The 25664-nt window shown below is 40.1% G+C and overlaps 2 protein-coding genes across 3 annotated transcripts in view; one reads left to right on the forward strand and one right to left on the reverse strand.

Annotated features, from left to right (window-relative positions):
- Nucleotides 1-19383, reverse strand: part of aldh6a1 (aldehyde dehydrogenase 6 family, member A1) — a 21484-nt gene extending 2101 nt beyond the window's left edge. The window contains exons 1-11 of the mRNA XM_017711832.2: nt 19231-19383; nt 18109-18150; nt 17033-17107; nt 15296-15457; nt 15031-15109; nt 8338-8640; nt 7501-7622; nt 3692-3881; nt 2380-2561; nt 2096-2275; nt 305-403 (exon numbers count right to left, since the gene is read on the reverse strand). Of these exons, the coding sequence (XP_017567321.1) occupies nt 305-403; nt 2096-2275; nt 2380-2561; nt 3692-3881; nt 7501-7622; nt 8338-8640; nt 15031-15109; nt 15296-15457; nt 17033-17107; nt 18109-18150; nt 19231-19269 (1473 nt within the window). The 5' untranslated portion in view covers nt 19270-19383. The remainder of the gene's footprint in view (nt 1-304; nt 404-2095; nt 2276-2379; nt 2562-3691; nt 3882-7500; nt 7623-8337; nt 8641-15030; nt 15110-15295; nt 15458-17032; nt 17108-18108; nt 18151-19230) is intronic.
- A 238-nt stretch (nt 19384-19621) lies between these two features.
- On the forward strand, nt 19622-25663 carry gstz1 (glutathione S-transferase zeta 1). 2 transcript variants are annotated; one of them, XM_017711834.2, is made up of 9 exons: nt 19622-19879; nt 20339-20390; nt 20502-20569; nt 21491-21571; nt 21700-21825; nt 23867-23942; nt 24121-24173; nt 24693-24742; nt 25434-25663. In XM_017711834.2, exons 1-9 carry the CDS (start codon nt 19850-19852, stop codon nt 25558-25560), a joined length of 663 nt encoding a protein of 220 aa, XP_017567323.1. In that variant the 5' UTR covers nt 19622-19849; the 3' UTR covers nt 25561-25663. The 2 variants fall into 2 exon arrangements, with proteins under 2 accessions (XP_017567323.1, XP_017567324.1); XM_017711835.2 differs by lacking the exon at nt 19622-19879 and adding an exon at nt 20093-20251.
- The last annotated feature ends 1 nt before the right edge of the window (nt 25664 follows it).

Here is a 25664-nt window from a genome sequence, read left to right on the forward strand (position 1 = left end):
CAACACAAACTGCAAATGTCTAGTGTAACTGCAGGTTTATGATACTAAATTGTAGGGTAAAAGACTGCATTATTAGTTAGCTACATTAGCCTCATAGCTCTAATGTAAAACTCAAAACAGCAAACTTAGAATGAAACTGTACTGGAGTCAGGGGAAAATTACAAATGTAATTTTTCACTGAACCGTTTCTTTAGGTGCTGTAGTGCACTGTGAGAGATCTTTTTAGGTTAGTGATCTTAGCACCACCATCACTTACACTTTGCTACAAATGGGCATTCACAACAGACCTGAGAAATATACTTACTTGCTTGCCATAGAAGTTGGTATCCCCTCTAAAAGAGGCTCTGGAGCCAGTGAAGGAGAACATGGGCAGGGGAACGGGTATTGGTACATTCACTCCAATCTGTCATGAAACAGCAATGAGAGGCAGACATCATGTTAAACAAGCTGCCCCCAGGTTGCCCTGGACTGACGAACTGTCTTGCTCCCCCACCGTCTCTCTCACACCAGACACTCACACCCCAATGACAGTTAAGAGAACAACGCAACTGTCAAATACAAACACGTCTTTTTCTCCCACAGCTGTATGTTATGCAGCGCTCTGCCAGTAAAGGAACAGAGAGCGAGACGGACCAGTAAAATCATAGGTTAGCACCTTTCTCAGCATGTTAGCTCAGCCTTGTTGCGACCATAACAATGTGCCAATCTAAAACCAAGACCTGCCTTAGATCTGGGCATTTATCAAGGGCATTAAAATACCAACCACACCCAAATGCATGACACAACTTCTTTAAGTTTCTGTTGTTTTTCTCTTCTCACTCATTTGCTTAAGAACATAGGGCTAGTCATTCTACTTATGGTTAAACCTCACTTTACTTAAGGTTGGATCTTTGTTTTAACGGTCAGGGCATAAAACTATATACTGCTGCCGTGCTTTGACTGCTGTGTATGGAAAGTGCTGAACAACCAGCTCATTCAAGTGACACAATGACACAAGGCTGAAACCCACAATCATTTGTTTGTGTACCCGCTGAGAAAAGCAATGCATGCAGAGGATAACTAAACAAAACATTTTGTTTCTCAGGGCGGGTGAATACTGGAAACTGGCACGGCTCCTTGAAATGTTGGAAAGGGTGGTCAAGCAGTCAGGCCTTTTGGGCTGAAGGTGGGGAGCGATGGGGGGGGGGGGGGGGGGGGGGTGAGAGAAGGAAGAGAAAGCAAAGGAGGTTCTTGTTGTGTGTAGAGGTTTTGGAGGCCAGCTCAGCACATGGTCCACGCTGTCTCCTGAGCCATGTGAATGGCAAACACACGGCATAGCTGCAAGCCGCACGCAAACACAGGCCGCTTTTACACAACCGCCAGATCAACAGGTTGCAAGGGATCCCTTTCGAGTACATTTCAGACTCCAATACCAGCTAAATATTTCTGAGTAGTACTGTGTTTTGATTAAACAGCACATATTTGCTGTGGGCTATTTGGAGATCTGCTTGTTTCGAGGTGACAGTAGTTTTTTTTGGTTTGTTTTTTTACCTTGGGTTTTTAACTCAAGGCAAACAAGGCAATCCTTGCCATAGAAAGCCAATTGTTTTTCATGAGTGTTTGGACAAGGGCTTGCATTACCCTCAGATATGGCAGCTGAGGATGGAACATGGACAGCTCCACACTGTTTCCCTGCTGTGGGTTAAGGGAGAGGCGCCAAAGGGATTTTACACATTACATTTACATCATGTTCTAATATTGACTCTTGAAGAGTGTCTGGAACGCTTCTCCAAGAACAGTCTTGTCAGAGTGTATGCAGCATGCATGGATAGCTCTACTTAATATAACAATATCTCTATATAATTTAAATAAAAGGATGGTTGTGTTTGGAAAAAAATGCTATAAAATACATAATAATTACAGCTTTTAAAGGGCATTATGCTTTTGTCAGATTAATAAGATCCAAGTTCATTAAAACATCATGAGTGTGAACTGTTTTCAGCTATTTGCAGACACTTGCACTGTGACTTTTCTCAGACGAGATGCCGTAGACTAAAGAATTCCTCTGCAGAAGTGTTCCTTTAAAGTTACTAACTCCAAAGCAAACATTGCTCACCTGGCCAACGTCCACTTCATGGGTGTATTTACGGGCTACAGCTCCATTGGTGGTGAAGATGGCCGTTCCATTGCCATATGGATTCTTGTTAATTATTTTGATGGCTTCATCCAGTGTGTCAGCTTCTAAGATCACCAGCACAGGTCCAAAGATCTCTTCCCTGTAGCACTGCATATCAGTCTGGATTCAAACAACAAGGTATAAGTAAGGGGACAAAGCAGTTAAACTTCCAGAGGCATAATTTCATAGGTTTTGAATTGGTACAATAAATAAATAGCCCTCACTGTGACGCTGCTGATGATGGTGGGTCCCACAAAATTCCCGTTTTCATAACCTTTGACCTTTATATTTCTGCCATCAAGCAGTAACGTGGCACCCTCTTCCACTCCACTCTGGATGAGCTGGTTCACTCGATCTCTGGCCTGAGGGGAAATGAGGGGCCCAACATCTGCCCCTGGCTGGTCACCTGGTACCAAAAAGTAGTACAGAAAACAAAGATTTAGTCTATGTATACATTACAAGCTTCATTGACAAATTTGTTCACAGTTCCTGCTGTTGGCTCCTGCTGATCCATGATGATAAACCATGCAGATAACTGAAGACAACTCAAATCTTATGTGACCTTTAGGCAATATCGAAAACGATCTGTTATGATATGGATGAGTATATGTACTGTGATCTGGGATGGAATGTTGCATGTCTTACTTGTTGCCCTTTTCATTGCTTATTGCAACATACTTGTATCCCACATGTACATGACCTGATGCACCATGAGTTTTGGGTTTGTTTTGGGGTTTAAGTAGGGCCACCAATACTGCAGCACAGTGCTCTTGCACATGTAAAATTGAATCTTTTCAATTTTGGTAAACATTTTAACAGCCCGCGCCACTCTATGATCTGCCTATACCACAAACACTGTTTCACATTTGTGGCATGAACAAGACATTGTGCCTTTTCCCTTGGGCTGTGCTGAATCTGGAGCTGGGATGGTTAGAGAGTGGTGCGGTCATCCAGGCTTGGGTGGTCCACTGGAAAGCACTAACAGGGATAAAATCCATAGCATGAAGAAATGATGACATAGGGAAGAGAGCAAGAATGGACTTGGAGCAGATAATGAAAAAGTAGGTCAATGAGAACAGTGGAAACACTGACTATTAGTAAATGCAGAAAGACACCATAAAACATAGGAAAGATTAGAAAGGCATTTGAAATTTTAAAGAAATGGAAGACTGACAAAGTTGTGAATGAAGTGAAGGAAACTGGAATGAAGTCTAATGGTTCCACAAAGAAGAAAAACAGATTCATTTGGGGAAGTGGGACTCTGAGGTTCAAACAATACTGCATAGTCCAACACATAAGAGAGCAAATGTGACAGCGCAATTAAATCCAGTCTGTTTGAACTAACCAAAGGAGCATTAAATCCTAGCATTAACTTAACAAGTTCTTAAAAATTACACTATTACTGCACATTTCCATATTGTGTATACATTTGTACTTTATCAACATTTTAATTTATGTTGATTTATGTCTCTATGTGCTTTTACTTGTACACATATGTTGCTGATTCTGAGGTCTATGCAGAAGCAACAGATTTACCTGCATTGACGCGTAGGTGCTTGGCGCGCTCTACCAAATCAGGCAGCCAGTTGCGAGCCTCTCCAACTAGGATGGCTGTGGAAAGTGCCATGCATCGTTGGCCAGCTGCTCCAAATGCAGCACCCACCAGCTGGTTCAGAGTGTTCTCCTTGTTAGCATCTGGCATTACTACACCATGGTTCTTCGCACCCTGGCCAAACACAAGACAAAGGTCATCAGCTCTGCAGTTACAGCCAGGGCAGCCTCATTTATATGTACGTGTTCATGCATGTTAGAGCCTGAAGATCATGTCCAGTGCATGTGCGTTTTGCATCACATGGCAGTCTACAACACATAAAACACCCAACATAAACTCCCACTATGCTGTTAAATAGCACTTCCCGATCTGCCTTTATACAACTTCTACTTACAAAGTGCTTAAATAACGGCGAGTCATTTTCTTGCAATATAAAATATAAAATAAATAAATAATTTTTTTAAAATGCTGCTTTCCATCATTTTTAAGACGCCATTATTTTTGACTGCTAGTTTTATGTTCCATTTGCAATATCTGAATTGAATTTACTCATTTTAACACTCAGCTCATGCAGTCACACCATGACGTTCAGCTAAAGTCATTACCAATTTCCTCAACAAGTACTGAATCAGACACAGCACAAGCATTCTAAGTGTTGGATATATGAAGGGGAGACAACTTTCATTTCCTAGATGATGCTGCCACCATCTGGTGAAAACCTATAAGAATAGTGACCAGCTGCACAAGCTAAACCTTTATTAAAGTCATGGCTCAGAACAAACAAAGAAATTTTAAAAATATACAGTCCACCAAACATGTAGTGTCCAAACTTCTTCAGTTTTGGTCTGGAGCTAGGAGGCAACAGCAGCCATCCTCAAGTTGAATGTGTGTCCATACTTTAGCACATTTTAGTTTTAATTGGTAGCACATAAGTTTCCTTTACTTACCAGCTTCATAAGCCACATACCTCCTGTGCAAAACTAAGAAATCACATTTCAGACATCTCGTCAGACTACGTTTGATTTAATGAGAAAATTGTGCCAATTGGATTTTCTGTTGTCTGCGTGGCCCTGGACTACATGGACTAAAATGTTGGCACTGTAGAGAGTGTTTCTAGAACACATAGATGAAATAGGGTTCGCAAGCGTTCAATTCAGGTTATTTGACAAGTTATAACAAGTCTAGTATTTTGGGAGTGCTGTGGACTCACTGTGGAGTAAGAAAACAGAACTGATCTAGGAAAGCCAGCTACATTCTAAGATGCTGGAATAAGCCTGGAAGAAGAATTTTAGCACCTACACAACAAGCCAAAAATGTGGAAGCATTACATGGACAAGTAGTTCAACAAGTTCAACAGCTGTATTTACTGTAAGCATCCAGAAACCTCTTAATACTCATTATTTAGAAGAGGAACTGAATACTTTTGGAAAATCAATCAATCAATCAATCCATCCATCTATATATCTAAGTATGATTAACCTACTTTGGTAACTGACTATAGCTGTATGCACTCAAAGGCACATATTTGCAAAGGACATCAAATGAGTGGTGTCATTTACAACAGTTAATTTTACTACATCATAGGTTTTAGTGTGACTCTTTGCCAGAAAAGAATGAGATCATATTTTTGAGGCAAAAACTGACAAAAATCAAACTAAGTACACTGCTCAAAAAAATAAAGGGAACACTTAAACAACACAATATAACTCCAAGTAAATCAAAACCTCTGTGAAATCAAACTGCCCACTTAAGAAGCAACACTGACAATCAATTTCACATGCTGTTGTGCAAATGGAATAGACAACAGGTGGAAATTATTGGCGATTAGCAAGACACACTCAATAAAGGAGTGGTTCTGCAGGTGGGGACCACAGACCACTTCTCAGTACCTTTCTGCTTTCTGGCTGATGTTTTGGTCACTTTTGAATGTTGGTGGTGCTTTCACACTCGGGTAGCATGAGACGGACTCTACAACCCACACAAGTGGCTCAGGTAGTGCAGCTCATCCAGGATGGCACATCAATGCGAGCTGTGGCAAGAAGGTTTGCTGTGTCTGTCAGCGTAGTGTCCAGAGCCTGGAGGCGCTACCAGGAGACAGGCTAGTACACCAGGAGATGTGGAGGAGGCCATAAGAGGGCAACAACCCAGCAGCAGGACCGCTGCCTCCGCCTTTGTGCAAAGAGGAACAGGAGGAGCACTGCCAGAGCCCTGCAAAATGACCTCCAGCAGGCCACAAATGTGCATGTTTCTGCACAAACGGTTAGAAACCGACTCCATGAGGATGGTATGAGGGCCCGACATCCACAGATGGATTGTGAGCACAACCCAACACCGTGCAGGACGCTTGGCATTTGCCAGAGAACACCAGGATTGGCAAATTCGCCACTGGCGCCCTGTGCTCTTCACAGATGAAAGCAGGTTCACACTGAGCACATGTGACAGACGTGACAGAGTCTGGAGACGCCGTGGAGAGCGATCTGCTGCCTGCAACATCCTTCAGCATGACCGGTTTGGCAGTGGGTCAGTAATGGTGTGGGGTGGCATTTCTTTGGAGGGCCGCACAGCCCTCCATGTGCTCGCCAGAGGTAGCCTGACTGCCATTAGGTAACGAGATGAGATCCTCAGACCCCTTGTGAAACCATATGCTGGTGCGGTTGGCCCTGGGTTCCTCCTAATGCAGGACAACGCTAGACCTCATGTGGCTGGAGTGTGTCAGCAGCTCCTGCAAGATGAAGGCATTGAAGCTATGGACTGGCCCGCCCGTTCCCCAGACCTGAATCCGATTGAGCACATCTGGGAAATCATGTCTCGCTCCATCCACCAACGCCACGTTGCACCACAGACTGTCCAGGAGTTGGTGGATGCTTTAGTCCAGGTCTGGGAGGAGATCCCTCAGGAGACCATCCGCCACCTCATCAGGAGCATGCAGAGGCGTTGTAGGGAGGTCATACAGGCACGTGGAGGCCACACACAATACTGAGCCTCATTTTGACTTGTTTTAAGGACATTACATCAAAGTTGGATCAGCCTGTAGTGTTTTTCCACTTTAATTTTGTATGTGACTCAAAATCCAGGCCTCCATTGGTTAATAAATTTCCATTGATGATTTTTGTGTGATTTTGTTGTCAGCACATTCAACTTTGTACAGAATAAAGTATTCAATGAGAATATTTCATTCATTCAGATCCAGGATGTGTTATTTGAGTGTTCCCTTTATTTTTTTGAGCAGTCTATATTAATTGACTTAACGTCATCATGATAGCATTTGTTTCTATTAGTTTTAAATCATACATTTCCATAATTATTCTCATGTTGGGGATGGTCATAGAGAGAGCAGGTCATAGAGAGAGCACACACACATACACACACAAGGCTTCTCCACTTCCAAAGTCCTAATTTAAGATACAATTAACATAAACACACTCATTCACTCACTGATTGCTGCCATACTTCTACTGTATAGTGTATATTTTGGAGAGCTCACAGACATGTGACCACCAGGAGGCACTATGAGACAAGACAAAGCTGGTTCTAACTATGCTTACTGGCTGAAGCCTGTTATTTGGTCAGCCTGAATGCTACAAGCAACAATGAAGACAGTTTTAGGGGAGACCATCACACCCTGCTTACAATATGGTGGAGACGCTGTTAGCCACCAGCTATACTAAGGGAAAACATCCATCATTTGCATCCTGCATACCTTATGCCTAACTTGTGAGCAAATGGTCACTTCATTGTTTGTGTTTAGTTCTTACACTGTATTAATTTTTCTATAATAATGTGTGAGACTAACCATGTTGGACTGCACTCTCTTGCCATTCTTGGAGCCTCTCTCGTAGATGTACTCTCCTGCCTGGTTGGAGCCCACAAAGCTGATGGCCTTTATAGCAGGGTGATCACAGATGAAGTTCACAGCTGCAATGACAAACACAAAAAGAGATTAGAGATAGAGAATCACTTCTCATACTAAATCAAATTGTGAGACTCTTTACTAAATCACAATATTTTTCATTTAAAACTACCTTTGAATGATGTGGTTACCACAAGCTTATACATTTCCTAAAGTCTATGGAGGCAGGTGTACTAAGGCTGCATAATTACTTCTATTATCAACTAATCTACTATAATTTAATGAATTTACTAATCTAACCATCATGCCTTTTTTGTTCCTCTTGATTTGCATCCACTATTATTAAAAGTGTAGTCTGCATGCAATTTCCGTCTTTTATGGTGTAATGAAACGAAGAGAAGCTATATTGCTCCCATCACTTCCTTTTGTGTATTAAAATCTGCAATAATGAAAGTGTATACTCAAATAAACATTACAGAGCACTTAAGTACATGACACACCAAAGGTAAAAGTCCATAAACAGTTTTTATAACTGATGTCACAAAACTACCAATTAACTCTGCTGACCAATTCCAGTCCTAAGACAGCCTTTTTTTCAGTTAGAAAATGCCTTAAGAGATCTTGGCCTGTGATTCACTCTCTGATTAAAAGGTGCTGATTAGAATCTGTTCCCATCAGTAAAATCATCATAAAAAGACATGAATTTGATCCCAAATCAGCACTAATACTTTAAGAAGCTTAAGTCAATAAATATCACAGTATGCCCGGTGTGGTCTGTACCATCATGCTGGCCATGGATGACGTTGAGTGTTCCATCTGGTGCTCCAGCATCCTGCAGCAGCTTGGCAAGCATCATGGCACAGCCAGGCACTCGCTCAGAGGGCTTCATCAGGTAGGTGTTTCCACACACCATGCCCATAGGGAACATCCACAGTGGGATCATGGCAGGGAAGTTGAAGGGGGCAATGCCGGCACACACCCCAAGAGGCAGCCGGAAGGTGTAGGTGTCCATATCTTTGGTGATGGAGGGCAGAGTTTCGCCCATCATGAGTGAGGTGATGCTGCAGGTGTGTTCTACCACCTCTGGAATCACAGAGAAACTGAAGAAAATTAATAACACCATATAAATTGAAGTAATGTTGAATTAATGTAAATATGAGGTTACGCTTCAAGGTGGAGCAGATTTTAAGATCGTCACCAACTTTAAACTGGAATTTCAATTTCTGATTTTTCTAAATTTTGGCATAATCCCACCATTGAGATATAAAGTCATTCAAGGTGGCTGGCTGGTTCGGGTTGATTTACAGAGGTACTGGGCCGGGTATTTCTGTCAAATTCATTTTTGAATTTGAATCAATGGGACAGCAGTTACACCTCAATTCTAATACAGCAGTCAGATCACCCAAACACACTAGCAGAATTTCAACCAATATAAACGCAGAGCTCAGAAATTGATCTTACCAAGAATTAATGAACTTGCTGCAAAGAAAGGATGCCAGGTGTCTAGCTCAAGAATACCTCCTGGTATTCATGTAATACTTTAAGGTCTACTACAGTACTACTATATTTTGCAGTCGACTTATTGACATATTTTGAATAAACAATGGCAAGTTTGGGTTATAGCAAAATGTTATTTAAAATGAAATAAAAACGTGTTCTCTGGCACACAGATTGGTTGAGACTTCTTAAAAGGGCCTTTTAGTGATCGACACCCGTGGTTCACAGCATCAGGTGTGTCAGGATACAGTGACCAGAGACAATGACACGGCTCAGCACCTTACTGTACTATAATAAACCCAAGCTGCAAGTCCACAGTAGGGGACATATGTGAAATTTAACCCAAAAAACCTAGCTGTAAATTTCTAACTAGCCCTGTTTGTGTCCCACAAAACTCAATTCTGTGGCCTGTTTCACTTACAATTTACATTGATTCTTCTGTAACTGGATGTAATGTACATTTTTATGCTGATGATAGTCTTGTACTGCTCTGCAGATACTGTGCATTCTGCTGTTAAATTGATTCCACATTGCTTTTGATGATTTATGAGTTGAACTTATGAGCATAATTAGTTCATAATCAAGCTAAAACTACATTCATGTTATCTTCCAGATCCAGAAACACTGACTATGATCAGCTCAACATCTCTACCAAAAATGGTACAAATAATGAAAAAGTCACAGTACACACATCTTGGAATATGGATTGATGAGAAGAGATACTTTACATATCACATAACTATCTTGTAAGCAAGTTAAGAAAAAATGGCTTCCGTCTGCAATGTAGAAGGATGCTTACTGAGTCAACTGAGATTTCTGTGTTGGACTGAAATATTTATTACCTGCAACAATCATAATACACATTATTGTGAGCTGTATGTTAATGCTGGGCGGCCCTCTGTAAGATGTCACTTTTTTTTTTACTTCTTGCATAACTTCATTGTTGTCTTTTAATGCAGGTCTTTACAGAACACACTAAACTGGCTTAATTTTGCTACAGGCGCCGGCTGGTTTTTACTGAGTTCAGAAGATCCTGTTTTACTTAGCGTGCACCTGTAACCTGGAATAACAAGCAAAACAATCCGAGGTTCTCTCATTTTTATCCTTAGGGCACTTCCATTTTTTAAAATTTTGCATTATGTCACTACCATGTTCATGTTTTAGTTGCTGCAACTGTTTAAAGTTTTATTATTTATAATGCCTAGTTCTCTCTCTCTTTATATGTATGTATGTATAATTTTTTTTTTTGCTCAGCGATACTGTGAAGTAGGACTTTCCCCTCAATACATTACTGAGTTTAACTAGAGGTTTAATGAATAAGTGAAAGAGAGATTTAACTAAGGTAAAAGATATGCACTAGGGTTGCTGTCCTGTACTTCCGGTATTAGTGTGGGGAAAAAGGGACAGCACAGAAACATTCCAGCTATAACTAGCTCTCGTTTTATAGGTGATCTACCACTGTGGCAGTGTTGAGTCTAGGCTGGTTTAGAACAGTTGAAAAACACTTTTATACAACGCCAATTCCAATGAAGTTGGGACTTTGTGTAAAACATAAATAAAAACAGAATGCGATGAATTGCAAGTTCTTTTCAATCTATATTCAATTGAATACACTACAAAGACAAGGTATTTAATGTTCAAACAGATAAACTATTGTTTTTTGCAAATACTCACTCATTTTGAATTTGATGCCTGCAACACGTTCCAAAGAAGTTAGGACAGGCGCAACAAAAGACTGGGAAAGTTGAGGAATGCTCAAAAAACACCTATTTGGAACATTCCACAGGTGAACAGGTTAATTGGAAATAGATGAGTGCCATGATTGGGTATAAAGGGGGCATCCCTGAAAGGCTCAGTCGTTCACAAGCAAGGATGGGGCGAGGTTCACCACTTTGTGAACAACTGCGTGAGCAAATAGTCCAACAGTTTAAGAACAACATTTCTCAACGTGCAATTGCAAGGAATTTAGGGATTTCATCATCTACATAATATCGTCCATAATATCATCAAAAGATTCAGAGAATCTGGAAAAATCTCTGCAAGTAAGCGGCAAGGCAGAAAACCAACATTGAATGCCCATGACCTTCGTTCCCTCAGGCAGCACTGCATTAAAAACCGACATCAATCTGTAACGGATATTACCACATGGGCTCAGGGACACTTCAGAAAACCACTGTCAGTGAACACAGTTTGTCGCTCCATCTACAAGTGCAAGTTAAAACTCTGCCATGCAAAGCGAAAGCCATATGTCAACAACACCCAGAAACACCACCAGCTTCTCTGGGCCCGAGCTCATCTGAGATGGACTGACGGAAAGTGGAAAAGTGTCCCAAACGCTTACTGAGTGTTAAAGGAAAGGTGATGTAACACAGTGGTAAACATGCTCCTGTCCCAACTTCTTTGGAACGTGTTGCAGACATCAAATTCAAAATGAGTGAATATTTGCAAAAAACAATAAAGTTTATCCATTTGAACATTAAATATCTTGTCTTTGTAGTGTGTTCAATTGAATATAGGTTGAAAAGAAATTGCAAATCATTGTATTCTGTTTTTATTTATATTTAACATAATGTCCCAACTTCACTGGAATTGGGGTTGTAGGTGTTTCCTTAATTTTGACTGATTTCAGGCTTATGGTCTCACTAAATGTTTTCAGAGATGACTAGCATGTGGGTGAACACGACTAACCAATCATAGAGCAAAATCAGGGAAGACAAATCAGAAAGGAAGGTTTAATCAGCTATTCAGATGCAGCTCTAGTTAAACAGCACATACGAAGCATTGCAGCGAGACTGCAAATAAACATCAAGCTTGTTTTATACTCTAATTGTATAGAGACAACAGAATAAAACTTTCAGCATTATTCAGTTGATTTGTAACATTTGAAATCTAACTCTTCACAAACACCTCATGGGTGCCAGGATGAAACTGCTGCACCACTTAGGGTGGAACGGAAAACTGGTATAAAAAGTTGGCAAATAAGGAGCAAATGTCAGCATTGTAGTAAGATGTGCAGTTGTACTACCCCACCTGGTCAACAAACCTAACAGTTTACCTTCAAAATGTTTTGTTTTCCAGCTAAGGCACAGAACATGAAGTAAGTGAAGCTGTGACTGGGCTAATGTTAGCTGAGATACCACAGTATTTGTTTCTCTCAAAAACTTAAGATTGACTACCTCTTCATGTAAGACTCGTGTAACCTAATATGGATTTTGTGGGGGTTAATACTGCACAGTACAGCAGTAGTGTCATTAATTTGCTAACAAGTCAGGCATGGCAAGCAGGGTTTGCTAAAAAGTGGAATGAGGAAAATAACTGTTGGTAAACTATATATGGGCTCAAGTGACCTAAAACTTACTTAAAGGAACAGGCACTTAAGCCTCACACCAGCTAGTAAAAGTCTGTGAATGAAAGAGTAGGTAAAGTCCAAATCGTTTAGATCCAAACAAACTCTCAAACAAGTGGAGTCACTTGTTTGAAAGTTTGTGTAGATCTAGACGATCAATGAAGCGTATTGTATTTCTTCATGATCTATTTGTTTGGCATCCCTCTGAAGTTGGTTAAATTACACTTTCACTTCATTTAAATTAATATGACAAGCCTGAAAACCTGCAATAAAACAGCAAACTCCATAAGTACTTGCAGCGCAAGTGAATATTTGCAGCATGTAAACAAAGAATGGTCTCAATGTCAATATGACGGAACAATCCCATAATGCAGTGTGATGCAACATACATTCCCAAGCCCTATTAGGAAGAATAATGTTGGGCAGTTCGCATGCCCACTAAAGCTTTGGGGAAATAGAAACAAACTAACTTCCAGTTTTTTTGCACTTTAGTTTTATGTTTCAGCTGTGCAGAGTCATTGGCTGCTTGGTAACAAACATAATTGATTACTGACTTTGACTGAATGGTTTAGGTTTTCCTAACTTGAGACTAAAGAGTCCCTGATAGTTGACCTAATAATTTGACAAAATGATGCTGAAAATGTTCTTCCATTAAATGTACACTATATTGCCAAAAGTATTCACTCACCTCTACAAATCACTGAATTCAGGTGTTCCAATCACTTCCATGGCCACAGGTGTAAACCAAGCACCTAGGCATGCAGACTGCTTCTACAGACACTTGTGAAAGAATGGGTCGCTCTCATGAGCTCAGTGAATTCCAGTGTGGTACCGTGTTAGGACTCACTACTAAATATTCCACACACAACTGTCAGTGGTATTATAACAAAGTGCAAGCGATTGGGAACGACAGCAACCCAGCCATGAAGTGGTAGGCCACCTAAAATGACATTGCGGGGTCAGCAGACACTGAAGTGCATAGTGTGCAGAGGTTGCCAACTTTCTGCAGAGTCAGTCACTACAGACCTCCAAACCTCATGTGGTCTTCAGATTAGCTCAAGAACAGTGCGTAGAGAGCCGTTACCTTGGCCAAGCAGCTGCATCCAAGCCTTATCTCACCAAGTGCAATGCAAAGCGTCAAACGTAGTGGTGTAAAGCGCCGCCACTGGGCTCTAGAGCAGTGGAGACGTGTTCTCTGGAGTGACAAATCACGATTCTCCGTGTGGCAATACGACGGACGAGTCTGCCTGCATTGTGCCAAGTGTAAAGGGGGGGGGGGTTTGGGGAGTTATAGTGTGGGGCTGTTTTTCAGAAGTTGGGCTCGACCCCTTAGTTCCAGTGAAATGAACTAATGCTTCAGCAGAGATTGTGGACAATTTCATGCTCCCAACTTTGTGGAAACAAAGTTTGAGGGTGGCCCCTTCCTGTTCCAGCATGACTGTGCACCAATGCACAAAGCAAGAACCACAAAGACATGGATGAGCGAGTTTGGTGTGGAAGACTTGACTGGCCTGCTCAGAGTCCTGACCTCAACCCGACAGAACAGAACAGCTTTGGGATGAATTGAAGTGGAGACTGCAAGCCAGGCCTTCTCGTCCAGCATCTGTGTCTGACCTCACAAATGTGCTTTTGGAAGAATGGTCAATAATTCCCATAAACACACTCCTAAACTTTGTGGAAGGCCTTCCCAGAAGAGTTGAAGCCGTTATAGCTGCAAAGGGTGGGCCGACATCATATTAAACCCTATGGATTAAGAATGGGATGCCACTCAAACTCATATGCATGCAAAGGCAGACGACCGAATACTTTTGGCAATATAGTGTATATGAGAAGAGTGTATAATGAGCTTGATGTTTTTGGTGCTTTATTGTGATGCATGCCAAGTACAAAGCACCGCTCTAGCACAATCTGCTACCTGGCACAGCATGGTGCTTCTCATCGGTTGTGTGGCTGCAGAAGGCCTTCTTCTTTAGAGTAAACAAAATAATGGTGCATAGTATAATGGCCGTTAAGCAGCAACTGGAGGAGAGAATGAAGTGGATGTTTGGGAAAGATGTGGAGGATTTTGATCAGCTGTAACACAATGGCAAATTAGTTCCTTTTTTCTGCTGTGTCACTAGTAATCTTCCAAACAGCTGTTTAGATTTTCTTGTAATTGTTCATGGGGGGCCTCTAGTGGCTTGGGCCCCTGAGCACACACCCATAAAACCCACTGGATTATCTCGTCCTACTAATTTATTTACTTTTTTTTTCCTAAATAAATATCATGACTTCTCATATTCAAACATTCCATTATACATCCCCTATTATAAACCAGGTGTCACAATTTCTACAAAAACGCAAAGAACGCTGTCCAAAATAACATGCAAATCCACAAGTGGTCATGGTAAAGTGGTCAATCCGAGATAAATCTGTTTTTTGGTACAGCAGTTTGCCTTACAACATCTTAAATGTACCTCTCTGCCAAGGACATATTTTGAAAAATAAAAATCATAAAGCAACATCCTTTTTTACAATCATTTCATGTAATGACCTTCTGTTAGCTAGCTTTTAGCGGCATTAAATACCAATCATTAAAGTGATGACGCATGATGATTTAGTGATGTTAAATGATGATTCACTAGACTTACGCAATCCTCTGAACACATCACCCTCGGCATCCGCCAGTGTTTTACCTTGCTCCAGCGTGATCAGTTTAGCTAACTCTTTCTGTAAGATGACACATAACAGCAGTGTAAGTAATAAGTAAAATATTCATAGCGAAGGGCAAAATCAAAATAGTTTTGGAATTTATGACCATTTTTAAGGCTTTGCATGCAACTTTGATTTGACCATCTGAAGTTATAATGATGATGCTGAAGACGATAATCCACAGCAACATAGACAAGGACTTACAATGTTGTCTTTAATTAGTTGCTGGTAGCGAAGGAAGACCTGCTGGCGGGTCAGAATGGAGGTCTCAGACCAGGAGTGAAAAGCCCGTGAGCACGAGTCCACAGCAGCAAGCATCTCTTCCTGCGTGGCCTTGGGCACTCGGCCAATCACCTCATTGGTAGCCTGAGCAGAGTCGAGAATATATTTGTGTGAGAAATAAACATGCACTACAAAATTCTATCATCTGTAATGTTTGTATTAAAAGAAAGAATGCATGAATTACTTCGTAGTAGTAGTCAACTTTAGCAAATCAATGATATTAGTGAAGAATATCTGCAAGACTCAGTTTTGGTGTCTCTCAATGGAAGGATGACATAAGTTGGCAACAATAGCCTTTAAATGCAACTTTATCATAATGTCTAAACCCTTGCTAGTGTACTGTCTCAAATACAACATGCTGTACAATTCACCTTTCCTTTGGCTATAAGAGCCACGCTTAGCCAGCATCTAAAAGGTCACACATAGGAGCGGGATTTTGGTGGAGGATATGAACGCACAGTCCTCCACTAACAGCTACACGGTTTAGAAACCTCAGTGTTTGAGATTTCTTCATAAAACATCACAGCTAAATATCCTAAGTATATCACCAAACATCAAACTCAAGGCATTGTCCTGTGCAATAAAGTCCTTTACTATTAGTGATTGTCTTTAAATGAAGACTGGAACATCACAAGGATTGTGATACCCGAGTGTGCTGTGCCCATTCTTTTACTCTGTCCAACGAAAAGCCTTAAATGCCATCACTATCCTAAGAAATATGGGCTTCTTCAAAATGGTAACTTTACAGGAGGAAAAAAAAGAAAAGAAAAAACATGTTCACACAAAGCAAAGAAGAAAAATGTTTTTAACTTCCATTGTAAGTTATAAGAACAAGATTCTTTTCCAAGCAATTTTGGACCATTTCTACTGATCCGCTCACCAATGCATGGTTTTGAAACCACTGTATCAAGCACAAAGAAATAAGCAGGAAAGACTGTCAATGACTTCACAACTGTTTTATTAAAAAAATAAACCCTTGCTTTATCCCGCACCAATTTTTTTTTCCCTGGGCTAAACATGCATCCAAACAACTTGTGATGTAATGTGTAATGTGCAAACAGCTGTGTTTCAGCACAAAAGAAAAATCCTTCAATAGGCAAATAAAGAATATCTGAACCCTGAACTTAACCAAAAAGTAATCACTGGTCTAACAAACATTCCAAAAAATGACCCTGAGAACTTCGTATGACGATACAGTCAGCACAGTGCTTTAGCACAAGTGCATCTGACCTTTTTTAACCTCAGTAACAATGAACAGAACTGATCCTAAGAAGGAAATGCCTGTTAAGTACTTTGTCAAGTCTTATCTAGGAAAGTGGAAATATGTGGTGTTAGCATAATCTACAGCGCCACCGTCTTTAAGTGATGCAGATTACAAAGAACAAAGTAGAAAGTACATTTACAGTCAACGTCACCCACCAACATCATAGTATGATCATGATTCTTATTATGGCTCATCTGCAACATGCCACAATCAAATAATGTAAATGTATCATGAAGCGCTTGGGTACATTGTAGCTCAAAGCACTTCCATTTAATTATTATAAGATGCAGAAACACCAGAGATGCAAAAATAATAAATAAAGTTGCCCATACACACCATTTAATCCACAAATATCCTCTTTGGAAATCATGCTGTGTTTTATTGTGTGTACTTACTGGATTGTGAATGTCCAACCATTCTGAACTCTTGGATTCAACAAACTTGCCATCAATGAACAACTTTGTCGTGGGCTGAGGAAGAAAGAAGAGAACATGAACAAATTTTATAAAATATTACCATAAACAGCAATAGAAATGGTTCACTTCCTCAATTCAAGACCAAATGTAGGTGTACTACATACAGGGCATGCACATGAGTGTACCAGACTTGTCAAGACAATTCAAGTTTCACCAATGACCTCTATACATTATAGATAGTGGGATGACTAGGTGGTCTTGCATCAACAGGGCTTAAAAAAAAAAAAAAAAACCCACAACATATTAAAGCAATTCATATGGCTTGTCAATCATCTGACCCTGTCTGGCAGTGAAACAAACCCCCCCTATGTTCACCAAATACCATCATGAATCAAAACATTACATCTTCAGGAGTGCTTGCCAAATATTGGAGTATTCTGATGAGTGCCAGTGAGAGAAATTACTTTTGCGAAGAAGCATTCAGTTCAAGGCAGTGGTCTGCTACATCGAGCCCAACGGAGGCCAACAAATGACTGGGTGTTGGGTGAGATTTAATTTTTTTTTTTTTTTTAAAAACACACAACATGTCCACAATAATCCATCTCATAGGACATGCAAGAGGGGTTGGGTCAGGCTGGTTTCCGGTTTGGGCTTCAATTTCATGGTCATGCAGATCTCTAGGCTAAGGGTGTGTGCAAATGTCAGACAGCAAGCCTTTGCAATAACAAGGCCATGCATGTCTTCTTACTGTAATTTCAGTTATTTTGAGATATAGTTGGGTCAGGGAAAGGCCTTTCTTTTTTTGACATTGTTAAACAAATGCAAATCTAGTGTTACCATACATTTTTGACAGTGGTGAGAGATGCATGCTTTTTACAATGGGAGAGTTTATCCTCTACTACTCCACCTCCATAATTTGCAAGCACACTGTTCCAAATATGATATTTTCAGCATGGTGAGGGAGTCTGAGTCACAGCGTCCTTTGAACAAGCATGTCCAAAACAGGACATTTATTCACTACACTATATCCAAGACAACTGTAATCACTAACTTACCACAGAGGATGAGTAACACATGCGTCCCACCTGAAGAGGCACCTGCAGAGGAGTATAGGGATTTATTACAAATCACAATAAATTAGTTAATAATCTGAATCAGCACAGTTTGCTCAGTTTCTTACTAAACAGCACACAATATAAGTGTTTATTTATGCAACCAAATGCAGTTATTTTATAAATGCTTTCTGCCAGTGCAATAGCCATAAAGGTGGGAAGAGTTCTGCCTAGCCCTTGCACTGAAAACAACTAATAATACAAGCTAAAATGTTTTGAACAGTCTGAGTGAGGGGTTAGTGGGGAAAACTGGCTTAAGCGATTAGACCAGGTAATGTGGTAAACATAATGCAGACAATGAGCAGCTGCAGGTATTATAGCACCAGAGGTACCGGATGGGCTTAAGAAGGGAAAAAAAACATCTTTAAGAAATTCTGTATAAATTGCTGAGATGTAAAAAAACGTCAATCAGAGTAGGTTGCTGTGAAATGCTCCGTTTTAGAGAAACGTGCGCAGTCAGAGTTGTTCACTGTGGTAGAGATAGAAACCAGACTTCTGAAGAGTACGATGCCTCTGAAAGCTGCCTCACATAAAGTCATTACATGAACTGGTCTTAGACATATGCTGCCTGATGTCTGGCATGTTGTTCTATGATACCTTTGTGATGAAGACTTGGTTTAAAATGCATTTTAATCAATTTATTTCGATCCATCCCTGGCAGAGAGGTACATGTAGGGTGTTGCAGGGCAAAACAGTCCCCAAAGAATAAATATAAATGGCTGCATTTCTGTTGCACACACCGTGACCGTGACCCCTGTATCCTGTCACAACCACTATACAGATACCGGAGTCTATAAGCTTCTCTACAATGAACCACTTCACATCAAGCCAGTGTGAACGCCTCGTTTACACGCCAAGAACTTAACTGTTCAGGCGCTTTGAAAAATCGGTGGAATTCGTTCACTTTGTGTAGAAGTACTGCAGCCGGTGCAGCTCAAGCTCGAGTGCAACTGTCGCCGAGTCTTAATGCTCATTGTTGCAGACATGTGACATTGGGCAGTCAGTCTGAACCAGCCCACCGCTAACAAACTGCACCCTACTGTTACTGCTCGCTGTGTTTCTTACCCTCTTCTTCGCAAGAGAACGCACTAACGTCGCTGCCATGACGGAAGCCGGAGATTAAAGGATGTACTTTCTCTGAAAACGCTGAACCCAAACCACGCCGGGGGAACGTGCAGACTTCAAACTTATCCTTTAACCCTTGACGACTTCAGAAGTGGGCGGGACACGAACGCAACAGACCCAATCAAAAGACACGAAAAGAATACTCCCCCCAGTAGCGGAATTCGATTGGAGAAAGCCCTATGGCAGCCAGACAATTATATCCAGGCTTGTTGCAGAACCCACCCTTTTTTGAGTAAAATAGGTGACGATTGGTGTTACGAAGATGTCCATAGACGTCCATAGACTCCATAGACGTGTCGGTCATTATTTAACGTTATGTAATATAGTTATGCACACATTAAACATATAAAACAAACAGTGGAATTGTGTTAAATTATATTCATTAGACTTAAGTGTACACTGTGTGCTTATACAGTGTCTGGAGTGCCTTTTAGTTTAGTAGGTTGGTCCACCTTCAGTCAGGAGTTTCTTGCACTCTTCTAAACCTTTTTCTAAGCAATGAAGTGAATTTGCGTTACAGTAACGTTAACGTTACTCTGCCTCGCACATCAGCTCTGCAATGCATACATCGTTGGCATGTTTAATGAAGGTAATTTGTATTCATAATTCATATATAGTCCAGCTGTAGCCTAGTTTATGTGCAGCTCCTGTGTGTTCTTGTCACAGAATCGCAAATAGTTTCTAATTTGGCTCTTGCTCTATATTTGGGTGCAGAAACTGTTATTCCCTGGCCTATGTAGTGCACTTAGAAGCAAGTGGGGAGACATTGGGGATTTAACCAGCCTAGTCAGTGTAACCCGTGCAAAAATCTAAACTGCTTAGTCACACAGTCGCTATGGAAAAGAGGAGGAAGTTTAGGGAAGAATCTCATTGGCCAGATTCAGGATTTCCCCCCACATAGCCCGAAAACTTCAGTCCTGCGGTTACATTTGGTGTCAATACTATGGCGGCTCAGACTAAGGTTCAGTCTTGATCATTGTCTTTTTCCTTGAATACTATGACTATAAAAGCTTGCTGCCTTCATAATAACGTCTTTCCCATTTTCTAGCCTGTGCTTTATGGATATTTCAGAAGTTCTTGCTCATGGAGAGTCCGGATAGGTAAGCTGCTTTCTTTGTAGCATCATTACTGTCTGACCCTCTTTAGTCTGTTTAGTCTGCCCTTAAAGGGACTCTCTCCAATTTAACGTGAATGTGTTCCAATCTCACCAGCTTTTGCCCTGAAGTGTATTGAATATGATCAAGTACCAGTAAACCTTATTAAGGATGGAGGCCAACAGGTAAGAGCTCACATTGTTGTGATTTGAGTGAACCTCTTTTAATTCTGTTTAATTGGCTTTTATCATGGAAAATCAAATTGTCCTCATTTTCTCTGAAACAGTCTGCAAAAGTTTGGGCACCCTGTCAAATAGCATGTTTTTTTTCCTAAATGAAAATAACTACTTTAACATTTAACATTTATTTTCTGAATTTAACACATTAGTAAAAAAACATTTTTTAGAAAAAAGTACATTTTTTATTTTATTTTTTCCCCAAGATATTAGCAAATAAAAATAAATTGTGCGCTAATACTTGCAATAAAATTAATTTTTAAATTTGTTTCCTGTATAGGATTTATTAACTTGTTTCAGCTTGAATTGCTTTTTGAATGAGGAACAATACAGGCAATCAGAACAGAGATCATTTATCATTTGCATGTATTAGTCTGAAAGGCACAGTAACTGAACAGTCACTGTAAGTTGGGTGCAGGGGTTGTTTATTGAGCTGATTGTTGTGATGAGTTGTTGCACTGATATTAGATTTGAGGGCTGATGCCACCATCCAATATCTTTTATGTACACATATACCATTACTGATGTGAATACATAAACATTTATAAAATAGAAACTGGGGTTAGATCCATCTGTATATGCATTAAAGAGAAAATATTTATTTGTAGAGGGTCAAGAATACAATAAAATGAAACAAATGCAAGCATGTTATCCATGCTAGTAGTCCAGTGTCACCTAAATGCTCTGCTCTCTTGAAGTAAATGAATAATCAAATATTGATTTGAAATCCAAAAATCTGCCTGATACTGATATTTTTTAAGCAAATTTCTTATGATATCAATATGATTATGATATTGTGCATCCCTAATCTTGGGTAGTATGTACCTTGTATACATAGTCTGTGGATGTAACTCACTATATTCTCTTCAGCTCACAGATCAGTACAAAGCTTTGAACCCAATGCAGCAAGTGCCTGCTGTGAGCATTGATGGCATCACCTTGTCTCAGTCAGTAAGTTCAACTATGGACCACGAATATGACAAACAGTTTACAAAATTCAGCCTCAAGTTTTTAATTGTAAATTAGTAGTGGAACTGGTGTTGTAGTGTGTAAAATCATGGTCCTCCCTGTGCCACCAGATGGCCATCGTCCAATACATTGATGAAACTCGGCCAGGGCTGCGGCTTCTCCCTGCTGACCCAAAGCAGCGGGCTCAGGTGCGCATGATTTGTGACCTCATCGCCTCTGGGATCCAGCCTCTACAGGTATGTTTATTATGTGTGTAAGATACATGGATTTACCCCAGTCCAGTCAAAGAGAGTTTTGAAGTGACTTAGCTCAGTTCAAAGTTAAAACATACGTGTTGTATCCACATAGTTCAGTGTGGTTTCACTAGCTTATACTCAGGACTCCTCTAGAAGGCAGGGATACGGAATCTCTGTTTCTGGAAAATGGAGCATAGTAGAAGCTTATAGAGCAGAGCCAGGAAAATTTAGTGAGCATGTATAATTAGCACAGCTTTACCAAACACAGGGCAAAAGTTTAGTTACAGTGGTTTTAAAGCTTAAAGGGGATCTTAGCTTGTAATCACATAGTCCTATAGCAAACAATAACAAAGTGTACTTGTAATGAGTGTTATGTGTTGTATGCACTCACATGTCATGAAGGTCTGTTAAAGCCCATGTTTTTTTCATCAAAACTACCACTGAAATTATATACACAAATATGGTAGTTTTGCCAACTTGAATATAGCAGGGCATTAGCAATCATGAGAGAGTTGGTGTAAACATCCCTCAGTGAACTTCACATCTACCAGTGTGTGCAAATTTTGTGGGCTGTTATCCAAAAAAGATTCAAAGATGATGTGTATTGGTCTGGCGAACAGATCCATTACGTTGTATTAATATGAGGTGGTAGAATAGCTAAGCAAATTAACTTCAACCTTGCTCTCCCTAGAAAAAGTTGGATCGTGAGGTTTTACATAAGTCAAGTAGATGAGAAATTGAGCACATGCTTTATAATATGGAAAATTTTGAATAATTTCCATGGGTAGTGATACAACGCTTAAAAGCAATCGAGCTAATTCAGCCAAGTGCACTGGCCCAGTATTCAAGATTGTCTTATGCACAGCAGAAACAGGCAGTTTCTGTAACTGTATTAAAACTTTGATATAAACTGTAATAAAAATTTATTCAAATAATTTTTTTGTCTTTGGCTGTATTTCTCAGTTCTTAACAAGATTACAAAACATGATATAGATATGAACAAATATCAGAGATGTAGTTTAGGCTTTATGATGAAATTTCACAGTGCTGTGCAGAGACCACTGTTCATTTACTTTACAGGCAAAATGACCATTAAATACAAGTTTCATCAAGTTCAGTATGAAGAAAAAAGTAACATTCAAAAGAAAATTACACAGAAACCTCAACAATTAAATACATCCTTTTTTAGTATTTATTATATCCACACTTTGTCTTTATCTTTTTTGGAGGTCTTTCAGATCTGAAGCAAGAGTGGAGGTTGAGTGTATTGTCTTTCAAAGATGAAAGCTTTCACTGCTGTTTATCTGATGGTGAGAGTTTTGGAGCTCTACCAGATCTTGCATGATTGTAAGGAGTCCCATTTTCTCTGCCCTTTTTTACCGTTTAATAATGTTTTGAACTCTGGTTTAGTCACTTATTTTCCATCCATCCATTCTCTAAGCCGCTTCTCCGTCAGGGTCGCGGGGGGGGTGCTGGAGCCTATCCCAGCAGTCTTTGGGCGGAAGGCAGGATACACCCTGGACAGGTCGCCAGTCCATCGCAGGGCACACAGACAGACACAGACAGTCACTCACACACTCACACCTAGGGGCAACTTTAGCATGTCCAGTTGGCCTGACTGCATGTCTTTGGACCGTGGGAGGAAACTGGAGACCCCGGAGGAAACCCACGCAGACACGGGGAGAACATGCAAACTCCACACAGAGAGGACCCTGATCACCCGGCCGGGGAATCGAACCCAGGCCCTCCTCGCTGTGAGGCGACAGCGCTACCCACCACGCCACCGTGCTACCTCACTTATTTTCCTTTGACCTTTTTTTTTCCTTTGACCTTTTTTATGGAGTGGATTATCTTGCTTCAAATCTACACAAGAATATCTTCTGAAAAATGAATAACTTGTACATAATAGCTCTTTTGACTAGAAATGAAATAAATGAAGGCTGGTCTCTGACTTCACAGTACTGTATTCGCTGATGCTTCATTTTATTTATATATATGATCACATTGTCCAGTTTGAGCAGTACATCTCATTATTTTTCAGAATCTTTATGTAATACAGAAAATCGGGGCAGAGAAAGTACAGTGGGCTCAACATTTCATCAACCGAGGATTTGAGGGTGAGTTTTTAGTGTTAGATCTGTTATGTGATCGAGATGTATGTAGTTCTTTTTCACCTTTGCTTCACATGAATCATATGCAGTATTCACACAGAATCAGAAGCAATCAAGCATTCATTAGATTCTTAATCAGAGTTGTACGCTCTATTCATCCACTAATCAGGCTTGTTTGTTGCAGCTCTGGAGCCAATTCTGAAGCAGACAGCTGGAACATATTGTGTTGGGAATGAGGTAAAGAACTAATATGAATGCGTGTGGCGAATACACATACACACAAAGGACAGTCTGAGTTATTTTATTTGGTCGTGAGGCAAGACAGTATTTGTTGTTCTAGCTCTGTACTACAGCATAGTGGATTTGAAATTAGATGACTATGAAAATAAACTGCAGGTAGCAGCTTTAAATAAGGACATATTAGATGAACTGTACAGCTTTTTTAAAACAGACTTCCCATTTTTGGACACAAAGTAACTGGACAAGTAGATACTCAGTTGTTTCTTGTATAGGCATGTGCCATAGGATTATTTTATGTGCAAGGATGCTAACAAAACATTGAGTTGTTTCAAGATTTTTAAAATCTTTTGTCATCTCTTAACATGAAGGCAAAAGAAATAAAGCAATCCAACATAAAAAAGAATTCATGGCACATTTTCCTTTCATAGCGTGATATTTCCAAGTGAAAAATGATTGCTGCAGCATCTCTGTATACCTTTTTTAAAAACCGCTGTTATTTACCTTCTTTGCTTTTAGATATCCATGGCAGACATTTGTCTGGTGCCCCAGGTCTACAATGCTGAAAGGTAAAGAGGCAATCTGGCCTAAAACTGGCATTTAACGGGTTATGTCAGGTGATGTAACATTCTGTAGTGCAGTATTTTATTCCTCAGCCTCATTAGTTTGCCAGAATTTTACAATTTCAAATTCTTTTGGTATTAGTGTTCTCTCACTACAAAGCCCAACTTGCATTGTTTCATGAGAATTTCCCCATTATGGAACTGATAAAGGATAATTTTATCTTTGCTTAAATACACCATATAATTGGGAATTCAGATGTAGAGGCTAATTCATACCTGCGAGTTTCTCTCTCTCAGCAACATTAGTTGTTTGGCTTCCTTCAACCTTAGGCAGCTATTAAGCAAAAAAAAATGTCAAAGTACTTACAGTTCTTCACAAGTTCCTCCCACATTCGAGATACATAATCTGGACATTTTCCTAGTCTTTAAAGGGAAAAAAAAAAAACAAAAAAAAACAACACACACACACACACACACACACACACACACACACACACACACACACACACACACACAAACCTCACTCTCAGACCTATTGTGGTACTGCTGTAGGCAACATGTACTGACTATTTAACTAGCATCTTTAATAAAAAGCTTTACATATTTGAATTAAAGCAATATTGGAAAATATTTGCTCACAATCCCTGTCAAATTTTGCAGAATGCACCTTAAAACTATTGTTTCTTTTTTGTTGAAGGTTCAAAGTGGACATTAACCATTTTCCCACTATCAAGCGACTGAATCAGACCTTAATAGAGCTTGAAGCCTTCAAAGTGAGCCATCCATCTTGTCAGCCAGATACTCCTGATGACGTGAGAACATAAATTCCGTTTTTAAGTATCTTTGATGAGTTGTCTACATGGTGTTACTAATGGCAAAATAATACTCAAACTTCACTAAAATGAACTTCATACAGTCATGAGCCAAG

Source organism: Pygocentrus nattereri, chromosome 10 (genome assembly GCF_015220715.1).
Source record: "Pygocentrus nattereri isolate fPygNat1 chromosome 10, fPygNat1.pri, whole genome shotgun sequence".
Classification (NCBI taxonomy): domain Eukaryota; kingdom Metazoa; phylum Chordata; class Actinopteri; order Characiformes; family Serrasalmidae; genus Pygocentrus; species Pygocentrus nattereri.

Excerpts from the sequence above, each read along its gene's own strand:
- gstz1 (XM_017711834.2), top strand. The coding sequence starts at position 19,850 with ATGCATACATCGTTGGCATGTTTAATGAAG. Across the intron at positions 19,880-20,338 it reads CGTTGGCATGTTTAATGAAG|CCTGTGCTTTATGGATATTT; the intron begins GTAATTTGTATT and ends CCCATTTTCTAG. Across the intron at positions 20,391-20,501 it reads CTCATGGAGAGTCCGGATAG|CTTTTGCCCTGAAGTGTATT; the intron begins GTAAGCTGCTTT and ends CAATCTCACCAG.